Source organism: Podarcis bocagei (assembly GCF_964188305.1).
Source record: "Podarcis bocagei genome assembly, chromosome: 13".
NCBI classification, from domain to species: Eukaryota; Metazoa; Chordata; class Lepidosauria; order Squamata; family Lacertidae; genus Podarcis; species Podarcis bocagei.
In genome coordinates, this window is record NC_138138.1 from 43,827,785 (window position 1) to 43,849,456 (window position 21,672).

Consider the following 21,672-nt stretch of genomic DNA (forward strand, 5'->3'; position numbering starts at 1 on the left):
TATGGATTATATTTATGTGGCTGTACTCTGAGTATGAGTAACAATGGTTATCACCCAGTGTGTTGAGAACTGCATATTTATATCACTCGTTGCAACTCAAAAAACATCATTTGTGAATTGGAATATATCCGTCAATCATCAATTATTTTGATGCAATTGAAATCAGTAAGATTACAGGTGTGTTGGTTGACTTGATGAGGTACTTGATTATTCTTTATTTCTTCGTATTAGTTGTGTCCTGCTGTTCAGTTCTGGCCTCAGCAAAATGATAAAGCATTTTGGGAAAAAGATGCAGCACAGTAAGCCACCACTGGAGGCCAAGATGGAGAAGATCTCCACAGCCACCATGTGTTTCCCTTTTGTGCTCAAGTAAGTTGGGACAAAAGACAACCACACACTGCAGAAGACCAACATGCTGAAAGTGATAAACTTGGCTTCATTAAAACTATCGGGCAACTTCCTAGCTAGGAAAGCCAAAGTTAAGCTGGCAATAGCCAGGAAACCCATGAAGCTCAAAACATAGTAAAACATGGTATTTGACCCTTCATTGCATTCTAGTACAATTTCTTCATTGATTGAGTGCATGTCAACATCTGGGAATGGGGGACAGGTTGCCAGCCACACAGTAATAAAAACCGTCTGAACAAGGAAGCTGGAAAGAACAATAAAGGTTGCCAGTTGTTTCCCCACCCATCTCCTCGTTCTAGAGCCTGGCTTGATAGCCATGAAAGCTAGAACTACTATTGTGGTTTTGGCTAATACACAGGAAACTGCCACTGAGAAGATTGCACCAAAAGTAGTTTGTCGTAGGAGACATGTCACTTCATCTGGTTTGCCAATGAATAGCAAAGCACAAAGAAAGGAGAGGAGGAGAGAGGACAGGAGAACATAGGTGAGGTTCCGATTATTGGCTTTGACTATGGGAGTGTCCTGGTGCTTGAGGAATATTCCAAGAACCAAAGTTGTGATTAAAGAAAATAAAACTGCAAATGTGGTCAATATAATCCCCAGAGGCTCATTGTAAGTCAGGAAGCTTATGTATTTTGGGAGGCATCCATCTTGGCCAATGTTTGGATAATGATCTTCTGAACATTGAAAACAATCATCCATGTCTGAAATCAAATATGAAAAATAGATATAATATGATATTTAAGTATGGCATTCTGTTCCTGAATGTGGGTAGTGAACTTGGAATATCAAATGTTAATTTTGTAGTACAGTGGTACCTCTGGTTACGAATGCCTTGAGTTACGGTTTTTTGGGTTACAAACGTTTTTAACCCGGAAGTAAGTGTTCCAAGCTCTTGGAGGCCTCACCGCTGCCCAGAGCAAGCCCAGACATCCGTGGGGCCTACGGTGGCTCTGTGACTGGGGCTCCAGCAGCGAGAGCTCTCTGAGGCCTCTGCGAATGCCCGGAGCCAGGCCCTGACATCAGGAGGTCACATCCCAGCCCCAAAGTTAGGTAAGAAGCACTTACCTAACGAAGACCAAGAACAATGAAGCTGTTAAGAAAAGAAAGATGAGTCTGGGCCGAAAAGTCCTTTACCAACCCTTGCCCCATCCCCAGGTGTAGCACCTAGCCAGGTTTGGGATTTGTTTACGTGAGTCTGCCCTGTGCCTTTGTCTCTGCTTTGTTCCTTTGTTTGTTGGACTTCTGGGGGACTCTGCCTTATGCCATTGTTTTGGGGATCATGTGGAGCCCAATTCAGCCACTGGTTGATTGTGTGACTTCAGAAATGGATAAAAGCCCCCATCCAAACAATGACTATAATCAGTGCATGTAAGAAAAAAAAAATTAATTTTTTTCATCTACAATACTGTCTTATTTATTTCATAGTACAGTACATTGATTATTGCCTTCATTTTATGGATCAATGGTCTTGTTAGACACTAAAATTTGTCTTAAATTGCTGTTTTAGGGGGTGTTTTTTATTGCCTGGAACGGATCAATCCACTTTTCCATTACTTTCAATGGGAAAGTGCACTTCAGGTTAAGAACGCTTCAGGTTAAGAACGGACTTCCCGAACCAATTAAGTACTTAACCTGAGGTATCACTGTAATTATAATAGAAATTCTGCTTTCTCATGGGTCCTAAGAAATCCAGAAATATAAACAAATCTCAGCCATCCTGCTAGCGGCTGAAGGTGTCACACTATGTGATTTGTGTGTTCGGGACTGGGGCTTGCACAGTCTTTTTGTTTCAACTGATCCAACCCACTAATATTCTTATCATCTATGAATTTGTCTGATATTCTCTTCAGTCACCCAAGTTACCTCATGTGAAATATGTGGAAGACAGCCCTGGATCGTTTGACCCTTTTATTATTTCTATTTTCCCTCCTATAAAACCTACACAAGATACTCTCTGTATAAAGTTTAAAGAACAAATAACTTTGACTTAGTATTCTTGCAGTTGCAGATTGTTATGTTCAATGCAGGTAGGTGATACTTGGATTGCTAACAGTTTAATCTATGTAGCGGTTTAATCTATCTAAAATAAGAAAATTGTCCAGTAGCATTTTAGAAACCAACTAAGTTTGTTCTGGGTATAAGCTTTTGTGTGCATGCACACTTCTTCAGATAACTCTTAGGCAGACAGAAGCAGCACACAGCAAACCTCCTGTTCTAACTGTTAAGACCATTCAACTAACTGCCATAACTGCCACAGAATGTATGACGTCACAGAGTTCTATGGTTCTTGCCATTAACCCTTTACATATGCTTTGTGTGTGCTAACATTTCACAATTTTGAATGTTAGAGCAATTGATTTAAGCATTTAAAAGGCTGATGGGAGCAAGCTGGATTGTAGCCAATCTATTTATAAAATAAATAGTATTCATCTGTTAAATAGGTGGCAACTGTTGAACAGAACACATCTACATATGACATTCCTTACCTTTCTGGTTTGAAATCTTCCCTTCTGGACATGGAAAGCAATCATAGCAGCAAAATGCCATCCCTTCTTTCTTAGCTCTTCTATAACCTGAACTGCAGTGATCATTGCATATGGAAATGGGGCATATCTGTTAATAAATGATAATGTAGTTTTTTTTAAAAAAAATCCAAAAACAGGTTGTGGAGCTTTGATTTCATTATTATTTCTCTGCAGTGAAGGAATGGGTTGATACTGTCATAAGGAAATATAATGAATTCTTGAGTGCATGTTGTGTTTGTGTTTATGTGGTGAAGTTCCCCATAACTGGAGTCCTTTACCCACATTAAGAAAACATGAGACAAAATATGCATTACGACAGTATTGCTTGATTTCTGTACATTTGTCTCCAGCATTCTAACATCCACTTCAAAATCTGGAGACAATGTGACTTTTTGAACATTGAGGAAATTATTCAATAGATCCAAAAATATGCACAGTTACTACCTGTTTAAACTGGTTGGGCCATACGATGACATCCTCATTAATGATGAAGACATTGTCCTGGTGAACCATGGGCTCAATCTTTCCAACTTTGACCCTGAGGAAGGAGTGGTTTGGAAATGTGATCCAGTTTATAATATCAAATCCAGCAAATAATTCCCCGTTTTGATCAAAGGAAACTGTTTCCTCCACACTGTTGTTAAAAGAAATACTTCTGAGAACATGGTGGAGCTAATTTATGAGGGTGAAAAAATAGGAGGTTGTACTTAAAAGGTGCAAAGGATGTAAATACACATCAAGGTTATAATCTATCAGACATAAAGATTTTGGATTATGTTTCCTTGAAAGGATGTATGCAGGCTAATTCTGGTAGAAATGATAGTAAACCACCTAAAAGGTCAGGAGATGTATTTATTTCCCACAGTGGCCCTGAGATAGTGCTTGATTATGACATATGCCCTTCCAAGTAAAGGTAAAGGACACCTGGATGGTTAAGTAAAACTTGACTATGGGGTGCGACACTCATCTCGCTTCAGGCTGAGGGAGCCGGTCTTTGTCCACAGACAGCTTTTTGGTTCATGTGGACAGCGTGACTAAACCACTTCTGGCGCATCAGGACACCGTCCTACAGCACATGGAAATGCTGTTTACCTTCCTGCCACAGCAGTACCTGTTTATCTACTTGCATTGGCATGCTTTTGAACTGCTAGGTTGGCAGGAGCAGGGACTGAGCAACGGGAGCTCACCCATTGCATGGATTCGAACTGTCGACCTTACAAACCCAAGAGGCTCAGTGGTTTAAACCACAGCACCACCCACTCCCTTTTTCTAAATACAGCACAGTGCAGGAAGGATGCTCTGGCACCTATGAACATGTGCTTTCTCCTCTGTGTTTCCAGTAATTCTTCCCCTAGAAAAAAATTTGAAGAATCCACACCTACCCACTTACCCCATAATCACTAAAATGAAAAGGGGTTCACTAAAATAAGGAGAGGAAACTTTGAGTTTTCCTCTTGGTTTTTAGACTTGAAGAGATAGTTTAAACACATGCACATAAGATACTATTGCTAGGTTAATATGGAAAGGCTGTAGCAAAAGAACCAGCACTGATGTCACAAGCAGCTGATGGGAAGATCAATAATCTGCTAAAGCATGGTTGGTGGAAGGGAAATGTTAGGTGGCACAGAAGGCCATGGTGCAAAATAAAATAAAATAAAATAAAATAAAATAAAATAAAATAAAATAAAATAAAATAAAATAAAATAAAATAAAATAAAATAAAATAAAATAAAATAAAATAAAATAAAATAAAATAAAATAGTGCTCTGGCTAACTTTATTGTTGGAGGTGGCAAAATGTCTGGGGTTGCTGCCCATAAGGAGCAAGAATGGAATTGAGACAGTGCCATGGAGCAGCAGCCCATATAAAATTCCCCCCAGATGGGCATGTAGGACCCACAAAAGAGGAAATGTCTGGGAATTCCCAGATGTGGTACAGAAATGAAATCATCATCATCGTAATTTTGAAGAAGAGGAGTTTGGATTTGATATCCCGCCTTTCACTCCCCTCAGGAGTCTCAAAGCGGCTAACATTCTCCTTTCCCTTCCTCCCCCACAACAAACACTCTGTGAGGTGAGTGGGGCTAAGAGACTTCAAAGAAGTGTGACTAGCCCAAGGTCACCCAGCAGCTGCATGTGGAGGAGCGGAGACGTGAACCCAGTTCCCCAGATTAGTGACTACCGCTCTTAACCACTACACCACACTGGCCATTGGCCTGTTGGATCAATTTCGAAGTGAAAATCATCAAAGAAGGGGCAAGAAGCTGGTTCTTCATAGGATGTGGCATTCTTGCTCAACTTTCTGTGTTTGCCCCTCAATGTGTTCACTCAACTCCCAGGAATACATGTGGATACAACTGACAGGAATTGGAGAAAGGAAATGATACTTTTTTCTAGCTCATACATCAGGTCCCCCCCCCCCACAGAGAAATTTTGAGTTAAACTGAAAAGAGCTTTCTAAGTCTCACCTATCTCTGCTTGCCATAAAATCAGCGAATAGTTGCTAGAGGTCTTGGGTTGAGATGCATGCAATGGGAAGTTGTTGCACCCAGTGACGAAGAGACCCTCTCCGTCACCTGGGGCAGCACGTCGAGGGGTGGGGCGAATGGCGGCAGCCATATGAAAGCCTGTATGCACACAGTGTGCAAGTGGCAGCCCACATGGATGCTGTGTGAGCGGCGCCCATACTGACTGTGCACGCACCCCTTGCTGCCCCACAGCTGGGGGGAGGCAGCAGCCCATCTTGTCACCCCCCGGGTGGCACCTGGGGCGACCCGCCCCCTCTGCCCCCCTTCGTACCCCACTGGTTGCACCTACAAATATGGGAGCATACCCCAATCTTTAAAAGTGTGAGCAGGACATTACCTGCCATGGTTGTTGGTCCAATCTTACTCCATCTGCCATTGCTCTGTGTTTGACTTGGGATGAATGCCTTGTACTGAATGCATGTGCCACTGCATAGACAGCATTGTAGATGCTGTAGCTATTTCCTGTCATAGACATTTCAAAAACAGATGCGGGAAGGGTCTCTAGCCTCTCCTCTCCAGTGCAGACTTTCTTGTTCATCTTGTCTACAAAAGAATTGGGGTATGTACAGCTGAATGATTCTTCCCAGAAGTCCTTTATGAAACCATCATTGTTTTCTGAGTAAGGGTTCCTATGCTGAATAAATTTATGGAATCCTGACACCTCCTTTGAGTGAATTGCAAGAGATATAGCACCATGGAGGAAATTTATGTCTGAACTTCTTTGGATCGGAAATGATGTGAAATCCATCTGAGCTGTCATAATCCAGACTTTTGTCTGGATGTTCATTGATATATTTGCAAAGTGTAAAAGCTGGTGCATTGATCTCATTGCCATTATACTCTGAATTTCTCCATATACAACCACAACTTTGGCAGTGCTTTCCATAACAACTTTGATAGATTTCAAGCCCTCTTCTAGCATGTCACCAAAATCACTGGAAGAAGTTTGTTTGGGGAATTTCTCTATGAAGTCAAAGCAGATGCCCTTTTTGGAAAACAATGGGAACATGTCCTCTTTAAACTTCTCTATAGTGTCTTCATCCTGAGAAAGCATCCCAATCCATGTCCATGCAAAATGCAACAGTAAGTGGAGAATCCCTTTGTATAGGTGGTTCACATTTGGGAACATTTGGTAGAAGAAAATCCCTTCAGTTTTTTTATTAATGACTGGAGCAGAACCATATATGAGCTAAATAATATTTCAAAAATGTTAAAGGGATATGAAAGAGAGTGATTTGGGTTATATTTGAAAATCATGTGATTATATTAGCTTATATCCACTCCTAATATTTACAAATGTGACACAGGGTTAGAAAATATGCCTTATAAGCAGGAGGCAATACAGTAAGTTTACTCAACATGGTGGATCACTTGTTGGAAATTTGTGATAAAGCTAAACAGGCTGATAGGCATCGGGATAAAATAGCTGAGTGCTTTTGTTCTGGCCAGCCTTTCTACTGATGTTCTGGTGCCTCTTCATTGTGACAAAACCAAGTATGGTATGGAAGTCTGCAAATGTGCCTTTGCACGGATTGGACCCTTTCTGAGCTCGAAACATGGGTACCCCCAACAAAATTTGGCTAAATATTTGGAAACTTTTGGAGTTTATTATGTATTGGTATAATTTGAAACTAATGTGATGTGATTGTTCTGTTAATTGGAAATTTAATTAATTTTTTTTTAATTTTTAAAAAGTGCCTTGTGCCATCCTCTCATCATCAGGAATCTGGTCTATGACATACTTGCCTCAAAGTTTTCTCAGTGAAATTAAGATAATAGAATCAGCTATGGAAGACATTCTCTAACCTTTCCTTGAAACAATATAGAATACACTGAATGCACACCTACTTATTCTTATACCCACCAAGCTTAAAGTACACACATTTCATATGAGGGGACTTCATACGTTGAGAATTCTCTTTAGATTCAAATTAGCTTGGTACATATCTTGGAATGGAGTATAGCTATGGGTTTTAATACATTAAATTGTGTTAAACTCTCACTTTGCACACTACAGATCTGTAGCAGGAAACCTCTGTTCTACCAGGCCTTGGATATTGGCCCAACATGCCATCTTGGACAAGCCATAAGCACATTTCCAAGGTTTCACGTTATAGACTATATCAGGGATGGGAAAGTTGAAGAAGCTGCTTGAAACCACAAGATAAATATCAGGTGACAGATGGGCACCTCTGTCCCTATGAAGGTAGTCTATGGAATGGGGAAACTCAAGGTGTGACCCACCAGCTACATCCTCTTCTCCACCCTCACAATCTATTTGTGATGTATACAAAAAATTGTAAAAGTATCATTAGACACGCGGAACCTATTGAAGTTACTGTAGATTGCATGGACAAACAATTAGTTTGTCAGAGAGAATGCTAGAGTGATTGTACGAAAAGCACTTTACTATGTTCAAAATGTTGGGAAAGAGACACATTCAAACACCTTCTTGTAAAATGGATATAGTCTAGGACAAGCATGACCATAATTTCTGTTGAATCTGTAAAAGTGTCTGTAGAATTGAAATCAGTCTTTTGGTGTCCTGAAAGCATATGGATTCACTCTACAATTTGTATCTTTGGCTTTACGTATTAAACAGGAATATTAGATGACAAAATGTAGCACAATAGCATAATGTCTGAAATGCAAGAGAAGTTCAAAATGTTTCTTAAACATGTGTATTTATCTTCCACATATAAATCTTACTTGTGGTATCTTGTAGGTACACAGGATGGGTGCCATTTGAGGTCCAATATAAGAGTTTGGTCCTCCAATGACTGCAACTGGAGTATTCTCAGCATCACACTTGTAGTTAGGGATGAATTTGGCCCTTCTTGAGAGAAGTTCTATTGAAGCTTGAAAGGTCCACTTTTCACTAAAATGGCTGTTATACATGTGGAATCCGAGAGTAGCATTGGGCAAGACACAGGGATTTCCATTGATCTCCTTTACAGCAAATGCCAAGGCTAGGATTTGCTGGTAGAGCTGAGTCATCATCCTGTATTGAGAGTTGAAGGGTGCACCACAATATATTGTCATAAGATTAGAGCTGGGGTAAATAATAATAATAATAATAATAATAATAATAATAATAATAATAATAATAATAATAATAATAATAATTTATACTCCACACGCCGCCTATCTGTCTGGGTTGCCCCAGTCACTCTGGGTGGCTTCCAACACATGAAAACATAATAAAACTTCAAACATTAATAGTAACAATCTGATCCAATATAAAAGTCACAATAACTTTAAAATAAACAATTTATATCAAACAAAGCAACATTCAACAATCCATTGGAATCTAATAGGAAACAGTAAAATTAAACTTCAGTCAATAATAAATACAGTTTGGACATCAATCACAATGAAGAATTACCAATCTATAATCAGTAAAAATAACAGCCAGTCAAAATGCATAAAATACCGAAAACATACAAAATCATGGAAAAGGATCAATTGAGAAACAAAGACACAAAACATATGAAACTATGTTTTTTTAAAAAATATACTATATCCCTGAACTCATCTCTTCCCAGCTGCTGCTGCTCCTGTTCTCAAAATCATATTCTATGATAGGGTTTGTTGGGCAAGACACCTGACACCTTGACTCTGACTGTCCCAGAGGCTTCCTAGAGGCCAGACCCAACCTGGGGCAGTCTGGGGCTGCTTCCACCTAACTCAGTCAAAGTCCAGGTCCACCCAAATTTGCCTGATTCATTTCAAGATTCATGCACTGTCTGAATCTGCTGCACTGCCATAGCAACTCATTCATGGTTTCTCTTTGTGTGTATTTGTGTGTTAGAGATGAAGCAATCTGTCATTTCTTTTTTCCTAATTTAATTTTCTGCATGATCACATCATGTTGCATTTATCCTAAAAAATCATCATGAAAATTCAGCAGTGATAGACATATCTTTAGAAAAGCTATCTTGTCAGGCAGAATACTAGGGTGAAACTTCAAGGATAATCCTGCAGACTAGAGGGGGATAAACAAGGAACATCCATATGACTTCATGTACTGGATGTATGCAGTGCCCTTTGAATTAAAATCACACTTTATGTTAAGATGTCTTGGAAAAAATACCTATTTTGTTCTGATTTCTTATATCTTTGATTACAGGCTTAATCAATATAGGAATTTTTCAGAACCCCAAGTGAATCGTAAGATTTCTTTTTTAAAGATGCCATTCAAAATGTGACTTCATATTGCAGTCAAACCACTTTAAATCTGCCAGCAACATCAAAAATAGAAGAGAAATAAAAATGGCTTGTTAAACTCCCGTGCTGCATGAATTCATTACTTACGCATGGTGTCTCATAGCAAAACAGGATGGCCATGTGCAGACAAATATTAGAATTACATGCATAAACACAAGATCAAATGGGGGTAGATTAAATGAATTGGTAGAACCACTGAAACTCCAATAATTTGCCAGCCCACTGGGTATATCCAGTGGAAGTCCAACTCCAAGGACAAGGTTGGCTGTGAATAGCATCATTTTAGAACATGGCTTTTAAAAATTCAACTACTTACATATGGTCATCTGAAAGTTCCTGAGCTGAGTATTTTTCAAAGGTCATGGTGTCTGAAAAGATATAGATCTGAGAAATAATACCAGCAACGATGAGGTCACCTGCCTGGTAATATTTGTGAAGAATACGGACTGGCTCTCTGACAGAACACAGAGGAAGAGGAAGAAACTTGCACAAACCCTGTAGCGGCAGTAATACCACCTGCAATAAAAATACTACCATCTTGCAAGGGATTCTTTATTTCTGGCAAAAATTTAACTATTCTGCCATTGCTATTCAAATGATCCTGAGTAGCAAAGCCTGACTTGAATGGTCACTCCCTCAGATGATGCAAAGCCAGAATAGTACAATATATAACCAGCTCTGAATAGTTATTAACGAGACCTTCCTTTGCATATGGCCAGGATAAGTCCTGAGGGCATGGGAAGGATGCTATTATGAATAATGGGATAATTACAGGTGAGGTAATCGCTTGACTTGTGTTCTAGATTCTTTGCAATATTACTAAAGAAAACATGTTTATTGCTTTTCAGCAAAAGTCTTCTCAGAGTCATTCTGAACGGGAGACCAAGAGAGTGAAGACTTCTGGGAGCAAAGATGGTTGGCTAGTCATCTACTGTTGACACTCCATTGTTAGATAGAACTATGTGGTGGTTAAGGATGGTGATAAATTATGACATGTGATCCGTCTGCTAATTGGAAATTTCACTTGGTATGTGAGGTGACAGCTAGCTTAAGAAGAGGTCCTTTTTAACAGGCTGAAAACAAAACAAAAAGCATTTTATTATTATTTCCAACTAAGAAAGATTATTAATAGGGAAAGGTGTTCTGATTGTTAACTTTTCATTTTGTATTATTTTTAACGCTTCATCCCTTTTGTGAAAGTGCTGGCTTCAAAGTGAAACTGAAATCTGTGGGAAACTGTGGGAAGGAATGTACTCCTCTGATAAGGAGACAGACACAAGTGTTCAAGGCAGAGACTGCTAGGGTGGCAAATATACTGTTGAACATCCCCACTGAGTGTTGGCATCATGCAGCAATTATTGGATGAGCAAGTGAAGGAGCTCAGAGCTCAGATGCATAAAATGGTGAATAAATATGCATTAAATCTCCCATGTTCACCTTGAGATTTTCACAGAGTTAACTCTTATAAAATTAAACACCTTTATTTCCCACAGAGGAAACATGAAGTGGTAAAGTTACTTTCAATTTCTTGGCTACACTTTAACTGATAAAAAGAAGAAAATAAAATTTCTTAGCATACAGAACTCCTTTGTTTAAAACATTCCCTATCCTTTTTTGCAATATTTTTTATTATTTGTCAGTTACAAAAATCCAATGTAAGCTTTATTATATCAATACCAAATTACAATACCAATTCAAATACTAATCAATCAGATAGCCAGTTACCCAATTTAGGTGGCCCCCCATGTGCTAAATTTCAAGGTTTAATAATTCCCTTTAATTCTGCTTCCAAACTGTTATTCAGTCCACTTACAATCCAATCTTAATAATAATCCCTTATCCAAAACTACAATCTTTTTAACTTCAATTCGTGTTGACACATTTAATAATTTATGAATCTGCAAGTGAAGCTCTCCTTTATTCTTCCTGTGTGTGGTATTTATTTTAACCAAATTATTCCCCTTTGTCCTTGCCAAATGTCTATCTTGGTTATTCCTGATCCCCATCATGCCTTGTGGCCTTGTTGTCTCGATGTCGTTCTAAAGAAATCTCTTCTTTTTTCAACACCTTTGGATGTAGTAGCAAAGCTCTGTCACTGCTCTTCGCCATTTCTTTTCAGTCTAGGAAAAGGAGTAGCCTCCCCGCCAAAGCCCTGGCACATCTCCAGGTTCTCCCTTCTCCGTCCAGCAAAAAAACCCCATAGCTATTGTTGGGTGTAGTGAAGGATTAACCTTCTGTGTCTCGAGACTGAGGGGATGGGCTTACAAGGGAAGTAAGCCAGGACGTGACGAAAGCAGCTTGGTATGCTGTGTACTGAATGGAAACCGAAAGCAGTATGTTGCGTCGCTGCAAGCAGAGGGAGAAGATGCAGCTTGAATCAGATGGAAGTTGGAGTTTGTAAATACGCTACTTTTGTGCCAATAAAGAGATACTAGGGCAGAAGAAACGTTTGGGACTCTTTTACTGCTCTTTCGACACACGTCGCTGTGTTACTCTGCTAATTGCTTTACAATCTACGGCTCCCAGGGGAAGCGTGGCTGGGCGCCGAACAATAAAGCAATAAATCTACCAAAGAGAAGAAATCTACTCACAGAAGAGTGATCTGGCAGCCTGGCAAAGCCTTGGCAAGTCCTTAAGCTCCAATTTTTCTCCGCTCAGCCAGAGATAAAGTGAAAGTTAACTCCACCCAGTTGTTATGAATTCCAAGCCTTTTAAAAATTATTTTATTTTATTTAGTTCAGTTTGGAATTGTAATCCATATCTGTATTCCCATTTCCCCTCATCTTCACTTGCTACATAAAAAAGTTTTTGGTATTCTTGGTGGGTTTGCTGAGTCATTTATGTAACAAAATAATCTCTAATGAACAGAAGAACCTCTGCTCCTTAATGGTGTCATAGGAGGGATACCAACAAGAAAGGGATACCTTTTGCGCTCAGTGCCTCCCTGCCTCCCGCATTCCATGCTGGAGCGGGAGCCAGGTACCAAGATGATCTGCGAGCGCAGCCCATTTTCCCCATCCTGGGAGAGAGTTTGTAAGGTTAATTACTCTCAATTATCCTTGTTTCATCTTTGCCAATGATCTCCCATTATCGTGGGACCTGGCTCTATCAAGGCAGCCGGAACCGGAAGCCTGTTTAAAACATTTTTAATTAGCGCATACATTTTATTCTGACTTCAGCCCATTCATGATCGACTTCTCTTCCCTTCTATTAAAAGCCAGAAAGTTCAATCACAGAATGTAAATTTCCACCAACAAAGATAAAAACTTATCTCAGTCATAAATTATAGCCACCTCAGAGATAATTACAAAAGGGAGGCTTTGGCAAACCCCATGCCCTCGGGGTTTTTGTGTGTTTTGGGGGTGAGAAGTTGATTCTTCCAGTCATGTCACTTAACTTTGTCAGGATTCCTGGGACCTGACAGCTTCTTGGTCTCCCAATAATAATAATAATAGTAATTTATTATTTAAACCCCACCCTTCTGGCTGAGTTTCCCCAGCCACTCTGGGCTGCTTCCAATCAAGTGTTAAAAACAATACAGCATCATTATTAAGGCAGCTTTTTCAGAGCATCAGAGGTTAATCCCCAGCTCACACTTTTCTCTGATGTGAAGGCAATATTCTATATTTATGAATGGCTATCAACAATCAACACGTCTAGAAAAAACCATATAAGGCAGTTGCTGAACATGTGTTTGCAAATATTCAACTGCTCACAAAGAAAAAAATCACAAGATACAGCAAAGGACAGTTATCATTTCTTTAATTTTTCTTCCTTATTAGCTGTTCCCTATTGTTCAGCTCAGGCCTCAGAATGATTATATAACATTTGGGGGAAAAGATGCAGCCCAGCAGCCCACCACCAGAGGCTAAGATGGAGAAGATCTCCACAGCTACCATATATTTTCCCTTGGTGCTCAGGTAGGAGGGAATAAAGGACAGCCAAACACTGCAGAAGACCAACATGCTAAAAGTGATAAACTTGGCTTCGTTGAAACTGTCCGGTAATTTCCTGGCGAGGAAAGCCACAACAAAACTCACAGTTGCCAGGCAGCTCATATAGATGAGGACACAGTAAAACATTGCCACACTCCCCTCGTTACATTCTAGTATGATTTCTTCCATCACAGAGTGCATGTCCACATCTGGGTATGGGGGAGAGGTTGCCAGCCACACAGTACATATGCCTACTTGGACTATGGAGCAGTAAAGGAGAATGGAGTGGCCTAGTCCTTTCCCCACCCATTTCCTCATCCTGGATTCAGGTTTTGTAGCCATGAAGGCCAAAACCACCATGAAGGTTTTTGCCAGGATGCATGAAACAGCGGTTGAGAAGATGATACCAAAAGCTGTTTGTCGGAGGAGGCACGTCACCTTCTCAGGTCGGCCAATGAAGAGCAATGCACAAAGAAAGCAGAGAAGGAGAGAGATGAGGAGAGCGTAGGTGAGGTTTCGGTTGTTTGCAATGACAATGGGAGTGTCATGGTGTTTTATAAATGTACCTAGTACCAGAGCTGTGATCAAGGAAAGGGAAAGAGAGCAGCAGGCTAAACTGATGCCCAAAGGTTCTTCATAAGACAAGAAGCTGATATCCTTGGGTAGACATGCATCCTTTTTCTTGCTTGGATATTCTTTGTCTGGGCATTTATTACAGTCATTCATATCTGGAAAAAAATAAGGAAATGACCTTTAGTTCATATCACGTCAGCTTCCTGAAATGTTGACTATCTGTCTGAGAAGAAAAGAGCTCTGTTCACATTCAAACACAAGTTTAATACTGTCTGATGCTCTGTAACGTGGTATTGTTGCATTTAATCGGTTCAGAGATATTGGTCTGTAAATTGCAGAGCCAGGGCTATTCCTCCTCATGATCTTGGAACATATCATTACACTAGCCTGGGTGCAGCCTGTGTAATTCAAAAGGAATGAAAAGCCCCTTCTAGATTTGATTTGAACCACATACCATCCAACTACTCTCAATGCATAGTCAACAGCATATTTAGATTATCTGAAGGGCAATGATCACAAAGAAGCAGGATCTTACACACAGTAGATCATCTCCTCTTTTGAAAATTAAGATCTCCATCCTTACAGCACCTTTCAATGCTTAGTACTGAATCTGGATCTATTTAACTATTTATTTCTCTTACCATCCTGGTTTGCAATCTTCCCCTCTGGACATGGGATGCAATCGTAGCAGCAAGGGGGCTGTCCCTCCTTCACTTTCTTGCTGGATCCTGGAAGACATCTCTCAGTACAGACAGAAAGAGGTTGACTCTATTTCATAAATGAAACAGCAGAAGGTTCATCAAGAAACTAATGAATTTGGAACCCTTTATGTTCTTTGTCCTTTCTCTATGTTACTAAGCTGACACAGCATTTCAGTAATATGTAATGACTATACAAAGAGCCATTTCGTCTTTTCTTATTATTAATATTAATGTTTGAAATTATGTGATGTTCCCTCTATATTGCTGTAGGATGTGCAGTGCCCCATCTGTTAAGCAAATATTTTTCTGTCCATTAAAGTACACTTTGAAGTTACTCTAGTTTCCCTGTTTATTTTGTTATAATTGTTGCTTTTAAGTATTTTGTCCACTTGGTAGACAGCTCTAGAACTGATTTTGGTGCCAGTGGGTACATTTATTCTTGGAGCCATCTGATTCCTGGGGATGTGTTCCAAATCCACGTTATAGCTTCATGGTCTCTGAGCATGTACACCCTCTTGTGCTGGGGAAATGTACACAGAGGCTCCATTGACTGGAAGAAAACCTGCCCTTCTATATCCACGCCCTTTCAAAGAAAAACTGGTATTTGACCTAATGACCCACAGATGATGAATTGTGTGATGCGAAAACCACATTTGCATGGATGCTCTTGTAGTCGGGTCTGTGAATGGTTGGGATTAGGGTGAGATAATCTATTTTTTGTTAGAGTGGTACCTCGGGTTAAGAACTTAATTCATTCTGGAGGTCCGTTCTTAACCCAAAACTGTTCTTAACCTGAAGCACCACTTTAGCTAATGGGGCCTCCCACTGCTGTCACACCGCTGCTGCACGATTTCTGTTCTCATTCTGAAGCAAAGTTCTTAACCTAAGGTACTATTTCTGGGTTAGCAAAGTCTGTAACCTGAAGTGTCTGTAACTGAAGGTACAACTGTATTTCAATTTGAATTAGGATCCCCTAAGGCATATTTACACTGTTAGACTTGCTTAACTGTATTTTGTAGTAAAAGGGTTCTTCTGTTTTGTAACCTCCTTAATAAAATATTTGCCTTTAATCCATGTGTGTCTTCTAGCTGTAAGATTTTGGCTCTTAATCTGGTACCTCATTGCTTTGGTCATACACCACTCCTCAACTTGTGGCTCAAAAAACAGTGAGTAGACCTGCAGGTTGATAATGATTGCTTATTCAATACTGAATCTCTTTTGAATTAGCAAACAATGCAACCCTACCTGGTTAAACCAGCTGTGCCATGTGATGGCATCTTCATCAACGAGTAATGATTGGTCTGGAGGAGCTTGTGGATCTATCCTCCCAACTCTCACCCGGTGCAAACTTTGGTTGGCGAATATAATCCAATTGACAATATCCAAGCTGGATGCTGCCTCTCCATTCTGGTTGATGAAGACCACATCTCCTGCAGTATTGTTAAATGAGATGCTTCTCAGAAAGTGATGGAGCTGGATTGAAAGCAGAAAAGAAAGGGGTTTAGAAAAGACTGCAGTCTAATGCAGGGAGGAGCATTTTGTTTCTATGGGAAGAACCTACAGCAAATGGTGGGGGTGATTTAGTCAATTGCCAGTGGATTCAGGCCCAAGCATGGAGAGAGTCAACCAATTTTCTTTTACACACATGCATCTATCTCAATCTTCCTTACAATCATTCTTTCTCTGATTGTCCAAAAATTAAAAATGTTTAAGCAGCAATCTCTCTCTCTCTCTCTCTCTCTCTCTCTCTCTCTCTCTCTCTCTCTCTCTCTCCGTCCTTCCCTCCCTGAGCACCTCAGAAGACACGGCAGTAGTTTGTGACCACCAGCTCTAAGGAAGGATTTGGTTGATATCGGATAGAGGGAGTGCTGAACATCTCTCTCAACCATTACCACTGCTTCCAATCTATGAATGGCATGGGATCTCATTGGGTTGCAAAGCTTCCATCATAACAAATGCTTTCTCCTCACGCATGGGGCAATAACTGCTCAAAGAAGGACACAAACATCATTTCCCTTCCCTATAGAGTCTACTGCCATTTGAAAGCAGAAAAATATATGGGGAAATCATCTAGGATACCATCATATCAGTGCCACCTCCTACTCTGCAGAATTATAAATTCAATTCTGGGTTCTTCTTCCAGATACACTAGTGCAAATGCTTGAACTCTGAGAGGAAAGAACAAGCTGATAGGATCTTGGGAACCCAAAAAGTGACAGGAAGTAGCAGGGCTTTGCCAGTTGTGGAAGTTCAGCCTTTACCTGCCAAAATGGTTGATTCAGATTCTTCCCTCTCCCTCCATATGCAATTCCTTTGTGTCTGAGTCTGGATGTGGACATGGCATGTAAAGCATGGGCCATGGCGTAGACAGCACTGTGGATGCTGTAACTGTGGCCTGTCATGCTCATTTCAAAAAGGGATCCGGGAAGGTTCTCCAGCTTCTCTTCTCCGGTGCAAATATCCCCCTCTGCCTTGTCTGCAGTGTTTTCTGGGAATACACATTCAAAGGCCTGTTGCCAGAATTCCCTGATAAAACCGTCCTCATATGTGCTGGAAGGGTTTCTGTGCACAACATACTGATGAAATCCTGGTGGGTTTCGGAAGCGAATTTCAAAGGCTATAGCGCCACTGAATATTCCTGCATCCCAGTACCTTTGAAAAACGAATGTAGCAAACTCAACCTGGGCTGTTGTTATCCATACTTTACTTTTTACATTCTTTGTCTTGTCATCATGTTTTGATATGTATGAAAGCACCATAAAAGTTGACATGGAGTAAGATTCTCCAGAGGCAACCACTACGTTAGCTTTGCTGATAAAAATTTTCTGACTTATTGTTGCACCCTGTTGTAGCATGTCAGTAATTTCAGAAAGAAAACTAAAATTGGGGATTCTTTCTATGAATTCAAAGCAGACACCACTCTTGGTAAACATTGGGGAAATGGTTTGCACAAATCTTTCTCCATTGTCATTGTCTATTGCAATGACTCCAATCCACGTCCACCTGAAATGCAGAAGCAAAGAGAGAATTCCCTCATACTGAAGGGCTTCTGACACTGCCATCTGGTAGAAGGGAAGTCCTGGGCTTTTATCATTCATCACTGGAGCAGAGCCATAAATGAGCTAAAAAGTAAATGGAGGAAGAGAAGAGACAAAGTAATATTTGCAGAGTTCTTTCAAATTACAGTGGTACCTCGGGTTACAGACACTTCAGGTTAGAGACGCTTCAGGTTACAGACTGTGCTAACCCAGAAATAGTACCTCAGGTTAAGAACTTTGCTGCAGGATGAGAACAGAAATTGCGCGGCAGCAGCGGGAGGCCCATTAGCTAAAGTGATACCTCAAGTTAAGAACAGTTTCAGGTTAAGAATGGACCTCCAGAACGAATTAAGTTCTTAACCTGAGGTACCACTGTATTCATACACTTTATTATGTGGTGAATCCTGTCAGTCAGACATGCCCTTTGCCACCCACCAGGGGTTGCATGCACTTTCTCATTTATACAAAAGACACACATGCAGATGGGCTCAAAATTGAGGTCATCTCTCATTCCTGTTTGTTCAACATTTGTTCTGTTGACCAGAGAGGCGCATTTTCCCTATTATAGTCTTTAAAAAAATAATAATAATAATATTCCCAATTTGGCAGGGTTAAACTGAATGGAGGGACACACGATGTCCTAAACAAAGGATTGCCTAACACTGTGTTAGACATTATTTACTGCAGCCACTTCAGAACTGCCACTTGGGTCAGATGCACATTTCTTCTCTGGAGCTTATTTTGTCTTCACAAAGCACATCCCCCAACACACAGCAGAACTGCCATTTCTGCCTTTTCTCCTTCAAGACTTCTCAGACTTCATCTATGAACATTTATTTCACTTTGGAACCAGCTGCTGAATACTATTGCTGTTCTCCTGCAGATCTGGACTGTATCTGCAGTTTGCCATAACTCCAGAGTGTGTTTAATTTGAAAGCCCTTTCCCCCTAAATATTGACATATTGGGTGTGGGGTCGTGAAGGCAAATAATTATTGTATTCGGAAATACTTGTGAATTTTTATCCTATTACCAATTCCCCTGCTTCCCCTGCAACTCAATTCAGATACCCTTCTCGTTAAGCAGGAAATGCTGCAAATCCAAAAATGGCTGGTGAGGGTGGTGTGCATGGTTCTGCCCCCAATTTCATCCTCGCCCTGAACTGGTGATACACTCTGAACTGGTGCTGTGAATTCAGCCTCATTCTCAAAGCAAGCTAAGAGAGGTATCGTACATGGGTGTCTTACCTGTGGAATCTTATAGATATCCAAAACTGTTGCCACATAAAAGGAGATTACAGAATCAAGTCCCCCAATGACCCCAGCCAGATTATTTTCAACATCACATATATAGTTTGGGACAAATTTCTCCACCCTGGATAAAAGCAGCAGTGTGGCGAGATATGTGTTCCTTGCATTGTTATAGCTGTCATATAAGTGAAAACCCAAGGTGATATTGGGTAAGATTTGAGGGTCTTCATTGATCTCCTTGACTGCAAATGCCAAGGCCACGATGTGCTGGTAAAGCTTAGGCACCACCCTAGGATGAGATTTGCAAACAGTATCAGAAAGAACAGATATGAATTACAATAGTTAATCCTATTGAGTTCAATGGAGTTTACTCCCTGTCCTTTCCACTGCTGAACAGTTCTTATAATCAGCAAGTTCTTCCTCATGTTTACACAGAATCTCCTTTCTTGCAACTTGAATCCATTGGTTCTCGTACTACCCTCTGGAGCAAGAGAAAACAAGCTTGCTCCATCTTCCTGGTGACAGCCCTCGAGATATTTGAAAATGGCTATCCTATATCCCCTCAGTCTCCTATTTTCATAGCTAAACATAGCAAACCCCCTCAACTTTTCCTCATAAGGTTTGGCTTCCAGACCCTTGATCATATGTGTCAACCTCTTCTGCACATGTTGTAGCTTGTCAGTATCCTTCTTAAATTGTGCTGAACACAACTGAACACAATATATCAGGTGTGTTCTGCGCAGCACAGAAGAGATCTCTTCTGTGGGTTTTTTTATTGGGGTACTATGCTTCTGTTGATGCAGACTTTTCACACATAGCACTGGCAAACCAGGTGTTCCCCATCTCATATTTGTACAGCTGGTATTTCCTGCAGAAGCTGACATTTGCCCCTACTGAAATTCATTTTGTTTTGTCCCAGTTAAGGCCTGTTAAAGCCAATGGTTTCTAAACCAGGGGTTGCTAATGTGGTGCCCATAGGAACATTGGAACCCCTGGGGTCTTTCCCTGAAACATCTGAAGTCTTTTCCTGACATTTACAAAGTGTCTGAGCTCTCTCCTGCAATGACCCCTTCCTTACTTATGATGCAAAGATGGTGGTTGTAATTCACGCAATTCTCTACTTCATATTACAGTGGTAGCTCAGGTAACATAAGCTTCAGGAAACATACGCTTCAGGTCACAGACTCCGCTAACCCAGAAATAGTACTTCGGGTTAAGAATTTTGCTTCAGGATGAGAACAGTAATCGTGCTCCCGTGGCACGGCAGCAGCAGGAGGCCCCATTAGCTAAAGTGGTGCTTCAGGTTAAGAACAGTTTCAGGTTAAGAATGGAGCTCCAGAATGAATTAAGTACTTAACCCGAGGTACCACTGTATATGCCGTCATTGTGAAACAAACTTTAGCCTAAGATCAGGAAATGAAACAATAAGAGCATTCAGCTTCTGTAAAGTTTTTTTTAATTCATTCTCACTAACACTCCTGCTCAGATAAAGTCTATCAAAATCAGTTGTTCAAAAGGGCTAATAAATATATATACATTTCAATACAATTATATTCATTTCCCTATTGAGAAATGGGAACTTATAGAGTATTCTCTTAATTCAGAAGACATTCCGACGTATTTTTACATCAGCATATGTCCCACTGAAATCAAAAGTGCTTATCCCTAGGTCAATGGGTAGATGTTTGCAGCCTCAGCCATTATGCTCTAGGTTTGATCATTCCTCTGCTGTAATGAATGAGTGGCTTAGTTCTTACACAAGCTCTTCAGGCAGCGCTGGTGGGGGTTCCTCAGTCAATGTTGCTGCAGAGGAGAGGAAGCCACCATGGTAAACAATACCACCAATGAGGAACTCTCCTGGCTGATGGTACGTTTGAAGTGGACGGTGTGGACTTTGAAGCCTGCATTTTCCTATGTGAGCCTGACATGCATTGTAAGAAATCAGTTTCAGCAGCAAGACCACTAAAACCACCATCCATGCAAGGGCAACTGTTTCTTCTACACAGAAACCATGATTTCTCTGGCAATAGTATAATCAGCTTCTCCAAGATAAAAATTGTCTCATTTGAATGGTAGTTAAGTTTCCTAAGAGGATGCAATCTGGGTGTATCCCAGACACTATTTAAGTAATTCTGGTTAAGTTGCTGTATCCTTTGTGTTATGTTGCCAGTTGCCAGTGAAAATCCAGAGTGATTTTTTTTGAGGAGCAGCAGATTTAATTATAGCTCTGTTAATAACCAAGGAGGAATGTAGGTATTCAGAGCTAGGGATTCCCTGTGGAACTGCTGAAGGAAATGTGTTTGTCACATATTCAGGACTGTTATTTTTAATTTCCTTTCATTAGATAATAAGGGGCCAGTGGTGTATTGGTAAAGTTAGAAGTTCATCACAGAAGACCTTGGAACCAATGGAGATCCCAAAATGTAGTATGGTGTAGTCGAAATGAGTAGACCTGGTTTCACACCAGCCATGTGGCATGACTGCAAC

The 21,672-nt window shown here is 40.4% G+C and overlaps 2 protein-coding genes and 1 long non-coding RNA gene across 6 annotated transcripts in view; 1 reads left to right on the forward strand and 2 right to left on the reverse strand.

Moving 5' to 3' along the window:
• Positions 1-7,036, reverse strand: part of LOC308571925 (vomeronasal type-2 receptor 26-like) — a 30,672-nt gene extending 23,636 nt beyond the window's left edge. The window contains exons 1-3 of one of the 4 annotated variants that reach the window (XM_081167575.1): positions 5,801-7,036; positions 3,381-3,474; positions 2,898-3,024 (exon numbers count right to left, since the gene is read on the reverse strand). In XM_081167575.1, the coding sequence (XP_081023701.1) occupies positions 2,898-3,024; positions 3,381-3,474; positions 5,801-5,807 (228 nt within the window). In that variant the 5' untranslated portion in view covers positions 5,808-7,036. Of the gene's footprint in view, positions 1-2,897; positions 3,025-3,380; positions 3,571-4,028; positions 4,139-4,318; positions 4,428-5,800 lie in introns of those variants that run through there. The other 3 variants (XM_081167577.1, XM_081167574.1, XM_081167576.1) reach the window with 3 other exon arrangements.
• The window catches only part of LOC308571958, a 59,864-nt gene continuing 40,054 nt past the window's right edge, over positions 1,863-21,672 (forward strand). Inside the window, exon 1 of the long non-coding RNA XR_014001619.1 lies at positions 1,863-2,144. This is a non-coding gene — a long non-coding RNA (uncharacterized lncRNA). The remainder of the gene's footprint in view (positions 2,145-21,672) is intronic.
• Positions 13,245-17,997, reverse strand: LOC308571927 (vomeronasal type-2 receptor 26-like; the record flags this gene model as incomplete). Its single annotated transcript, XM_081167579.1, has 4 exons — positions 13,245-14,353; positions 14,840-14,966; positions 16,145-16,372; positions 17,161-17,997. 4 exons carry the CDS (start codon positions 17,995-17,997, stop codon positions 13,452-13,454), a joined length of 2,094 nt encoding a protein of 697 aa, XP_081023705.1. The 3' UTR covers positions 13,245-13,451.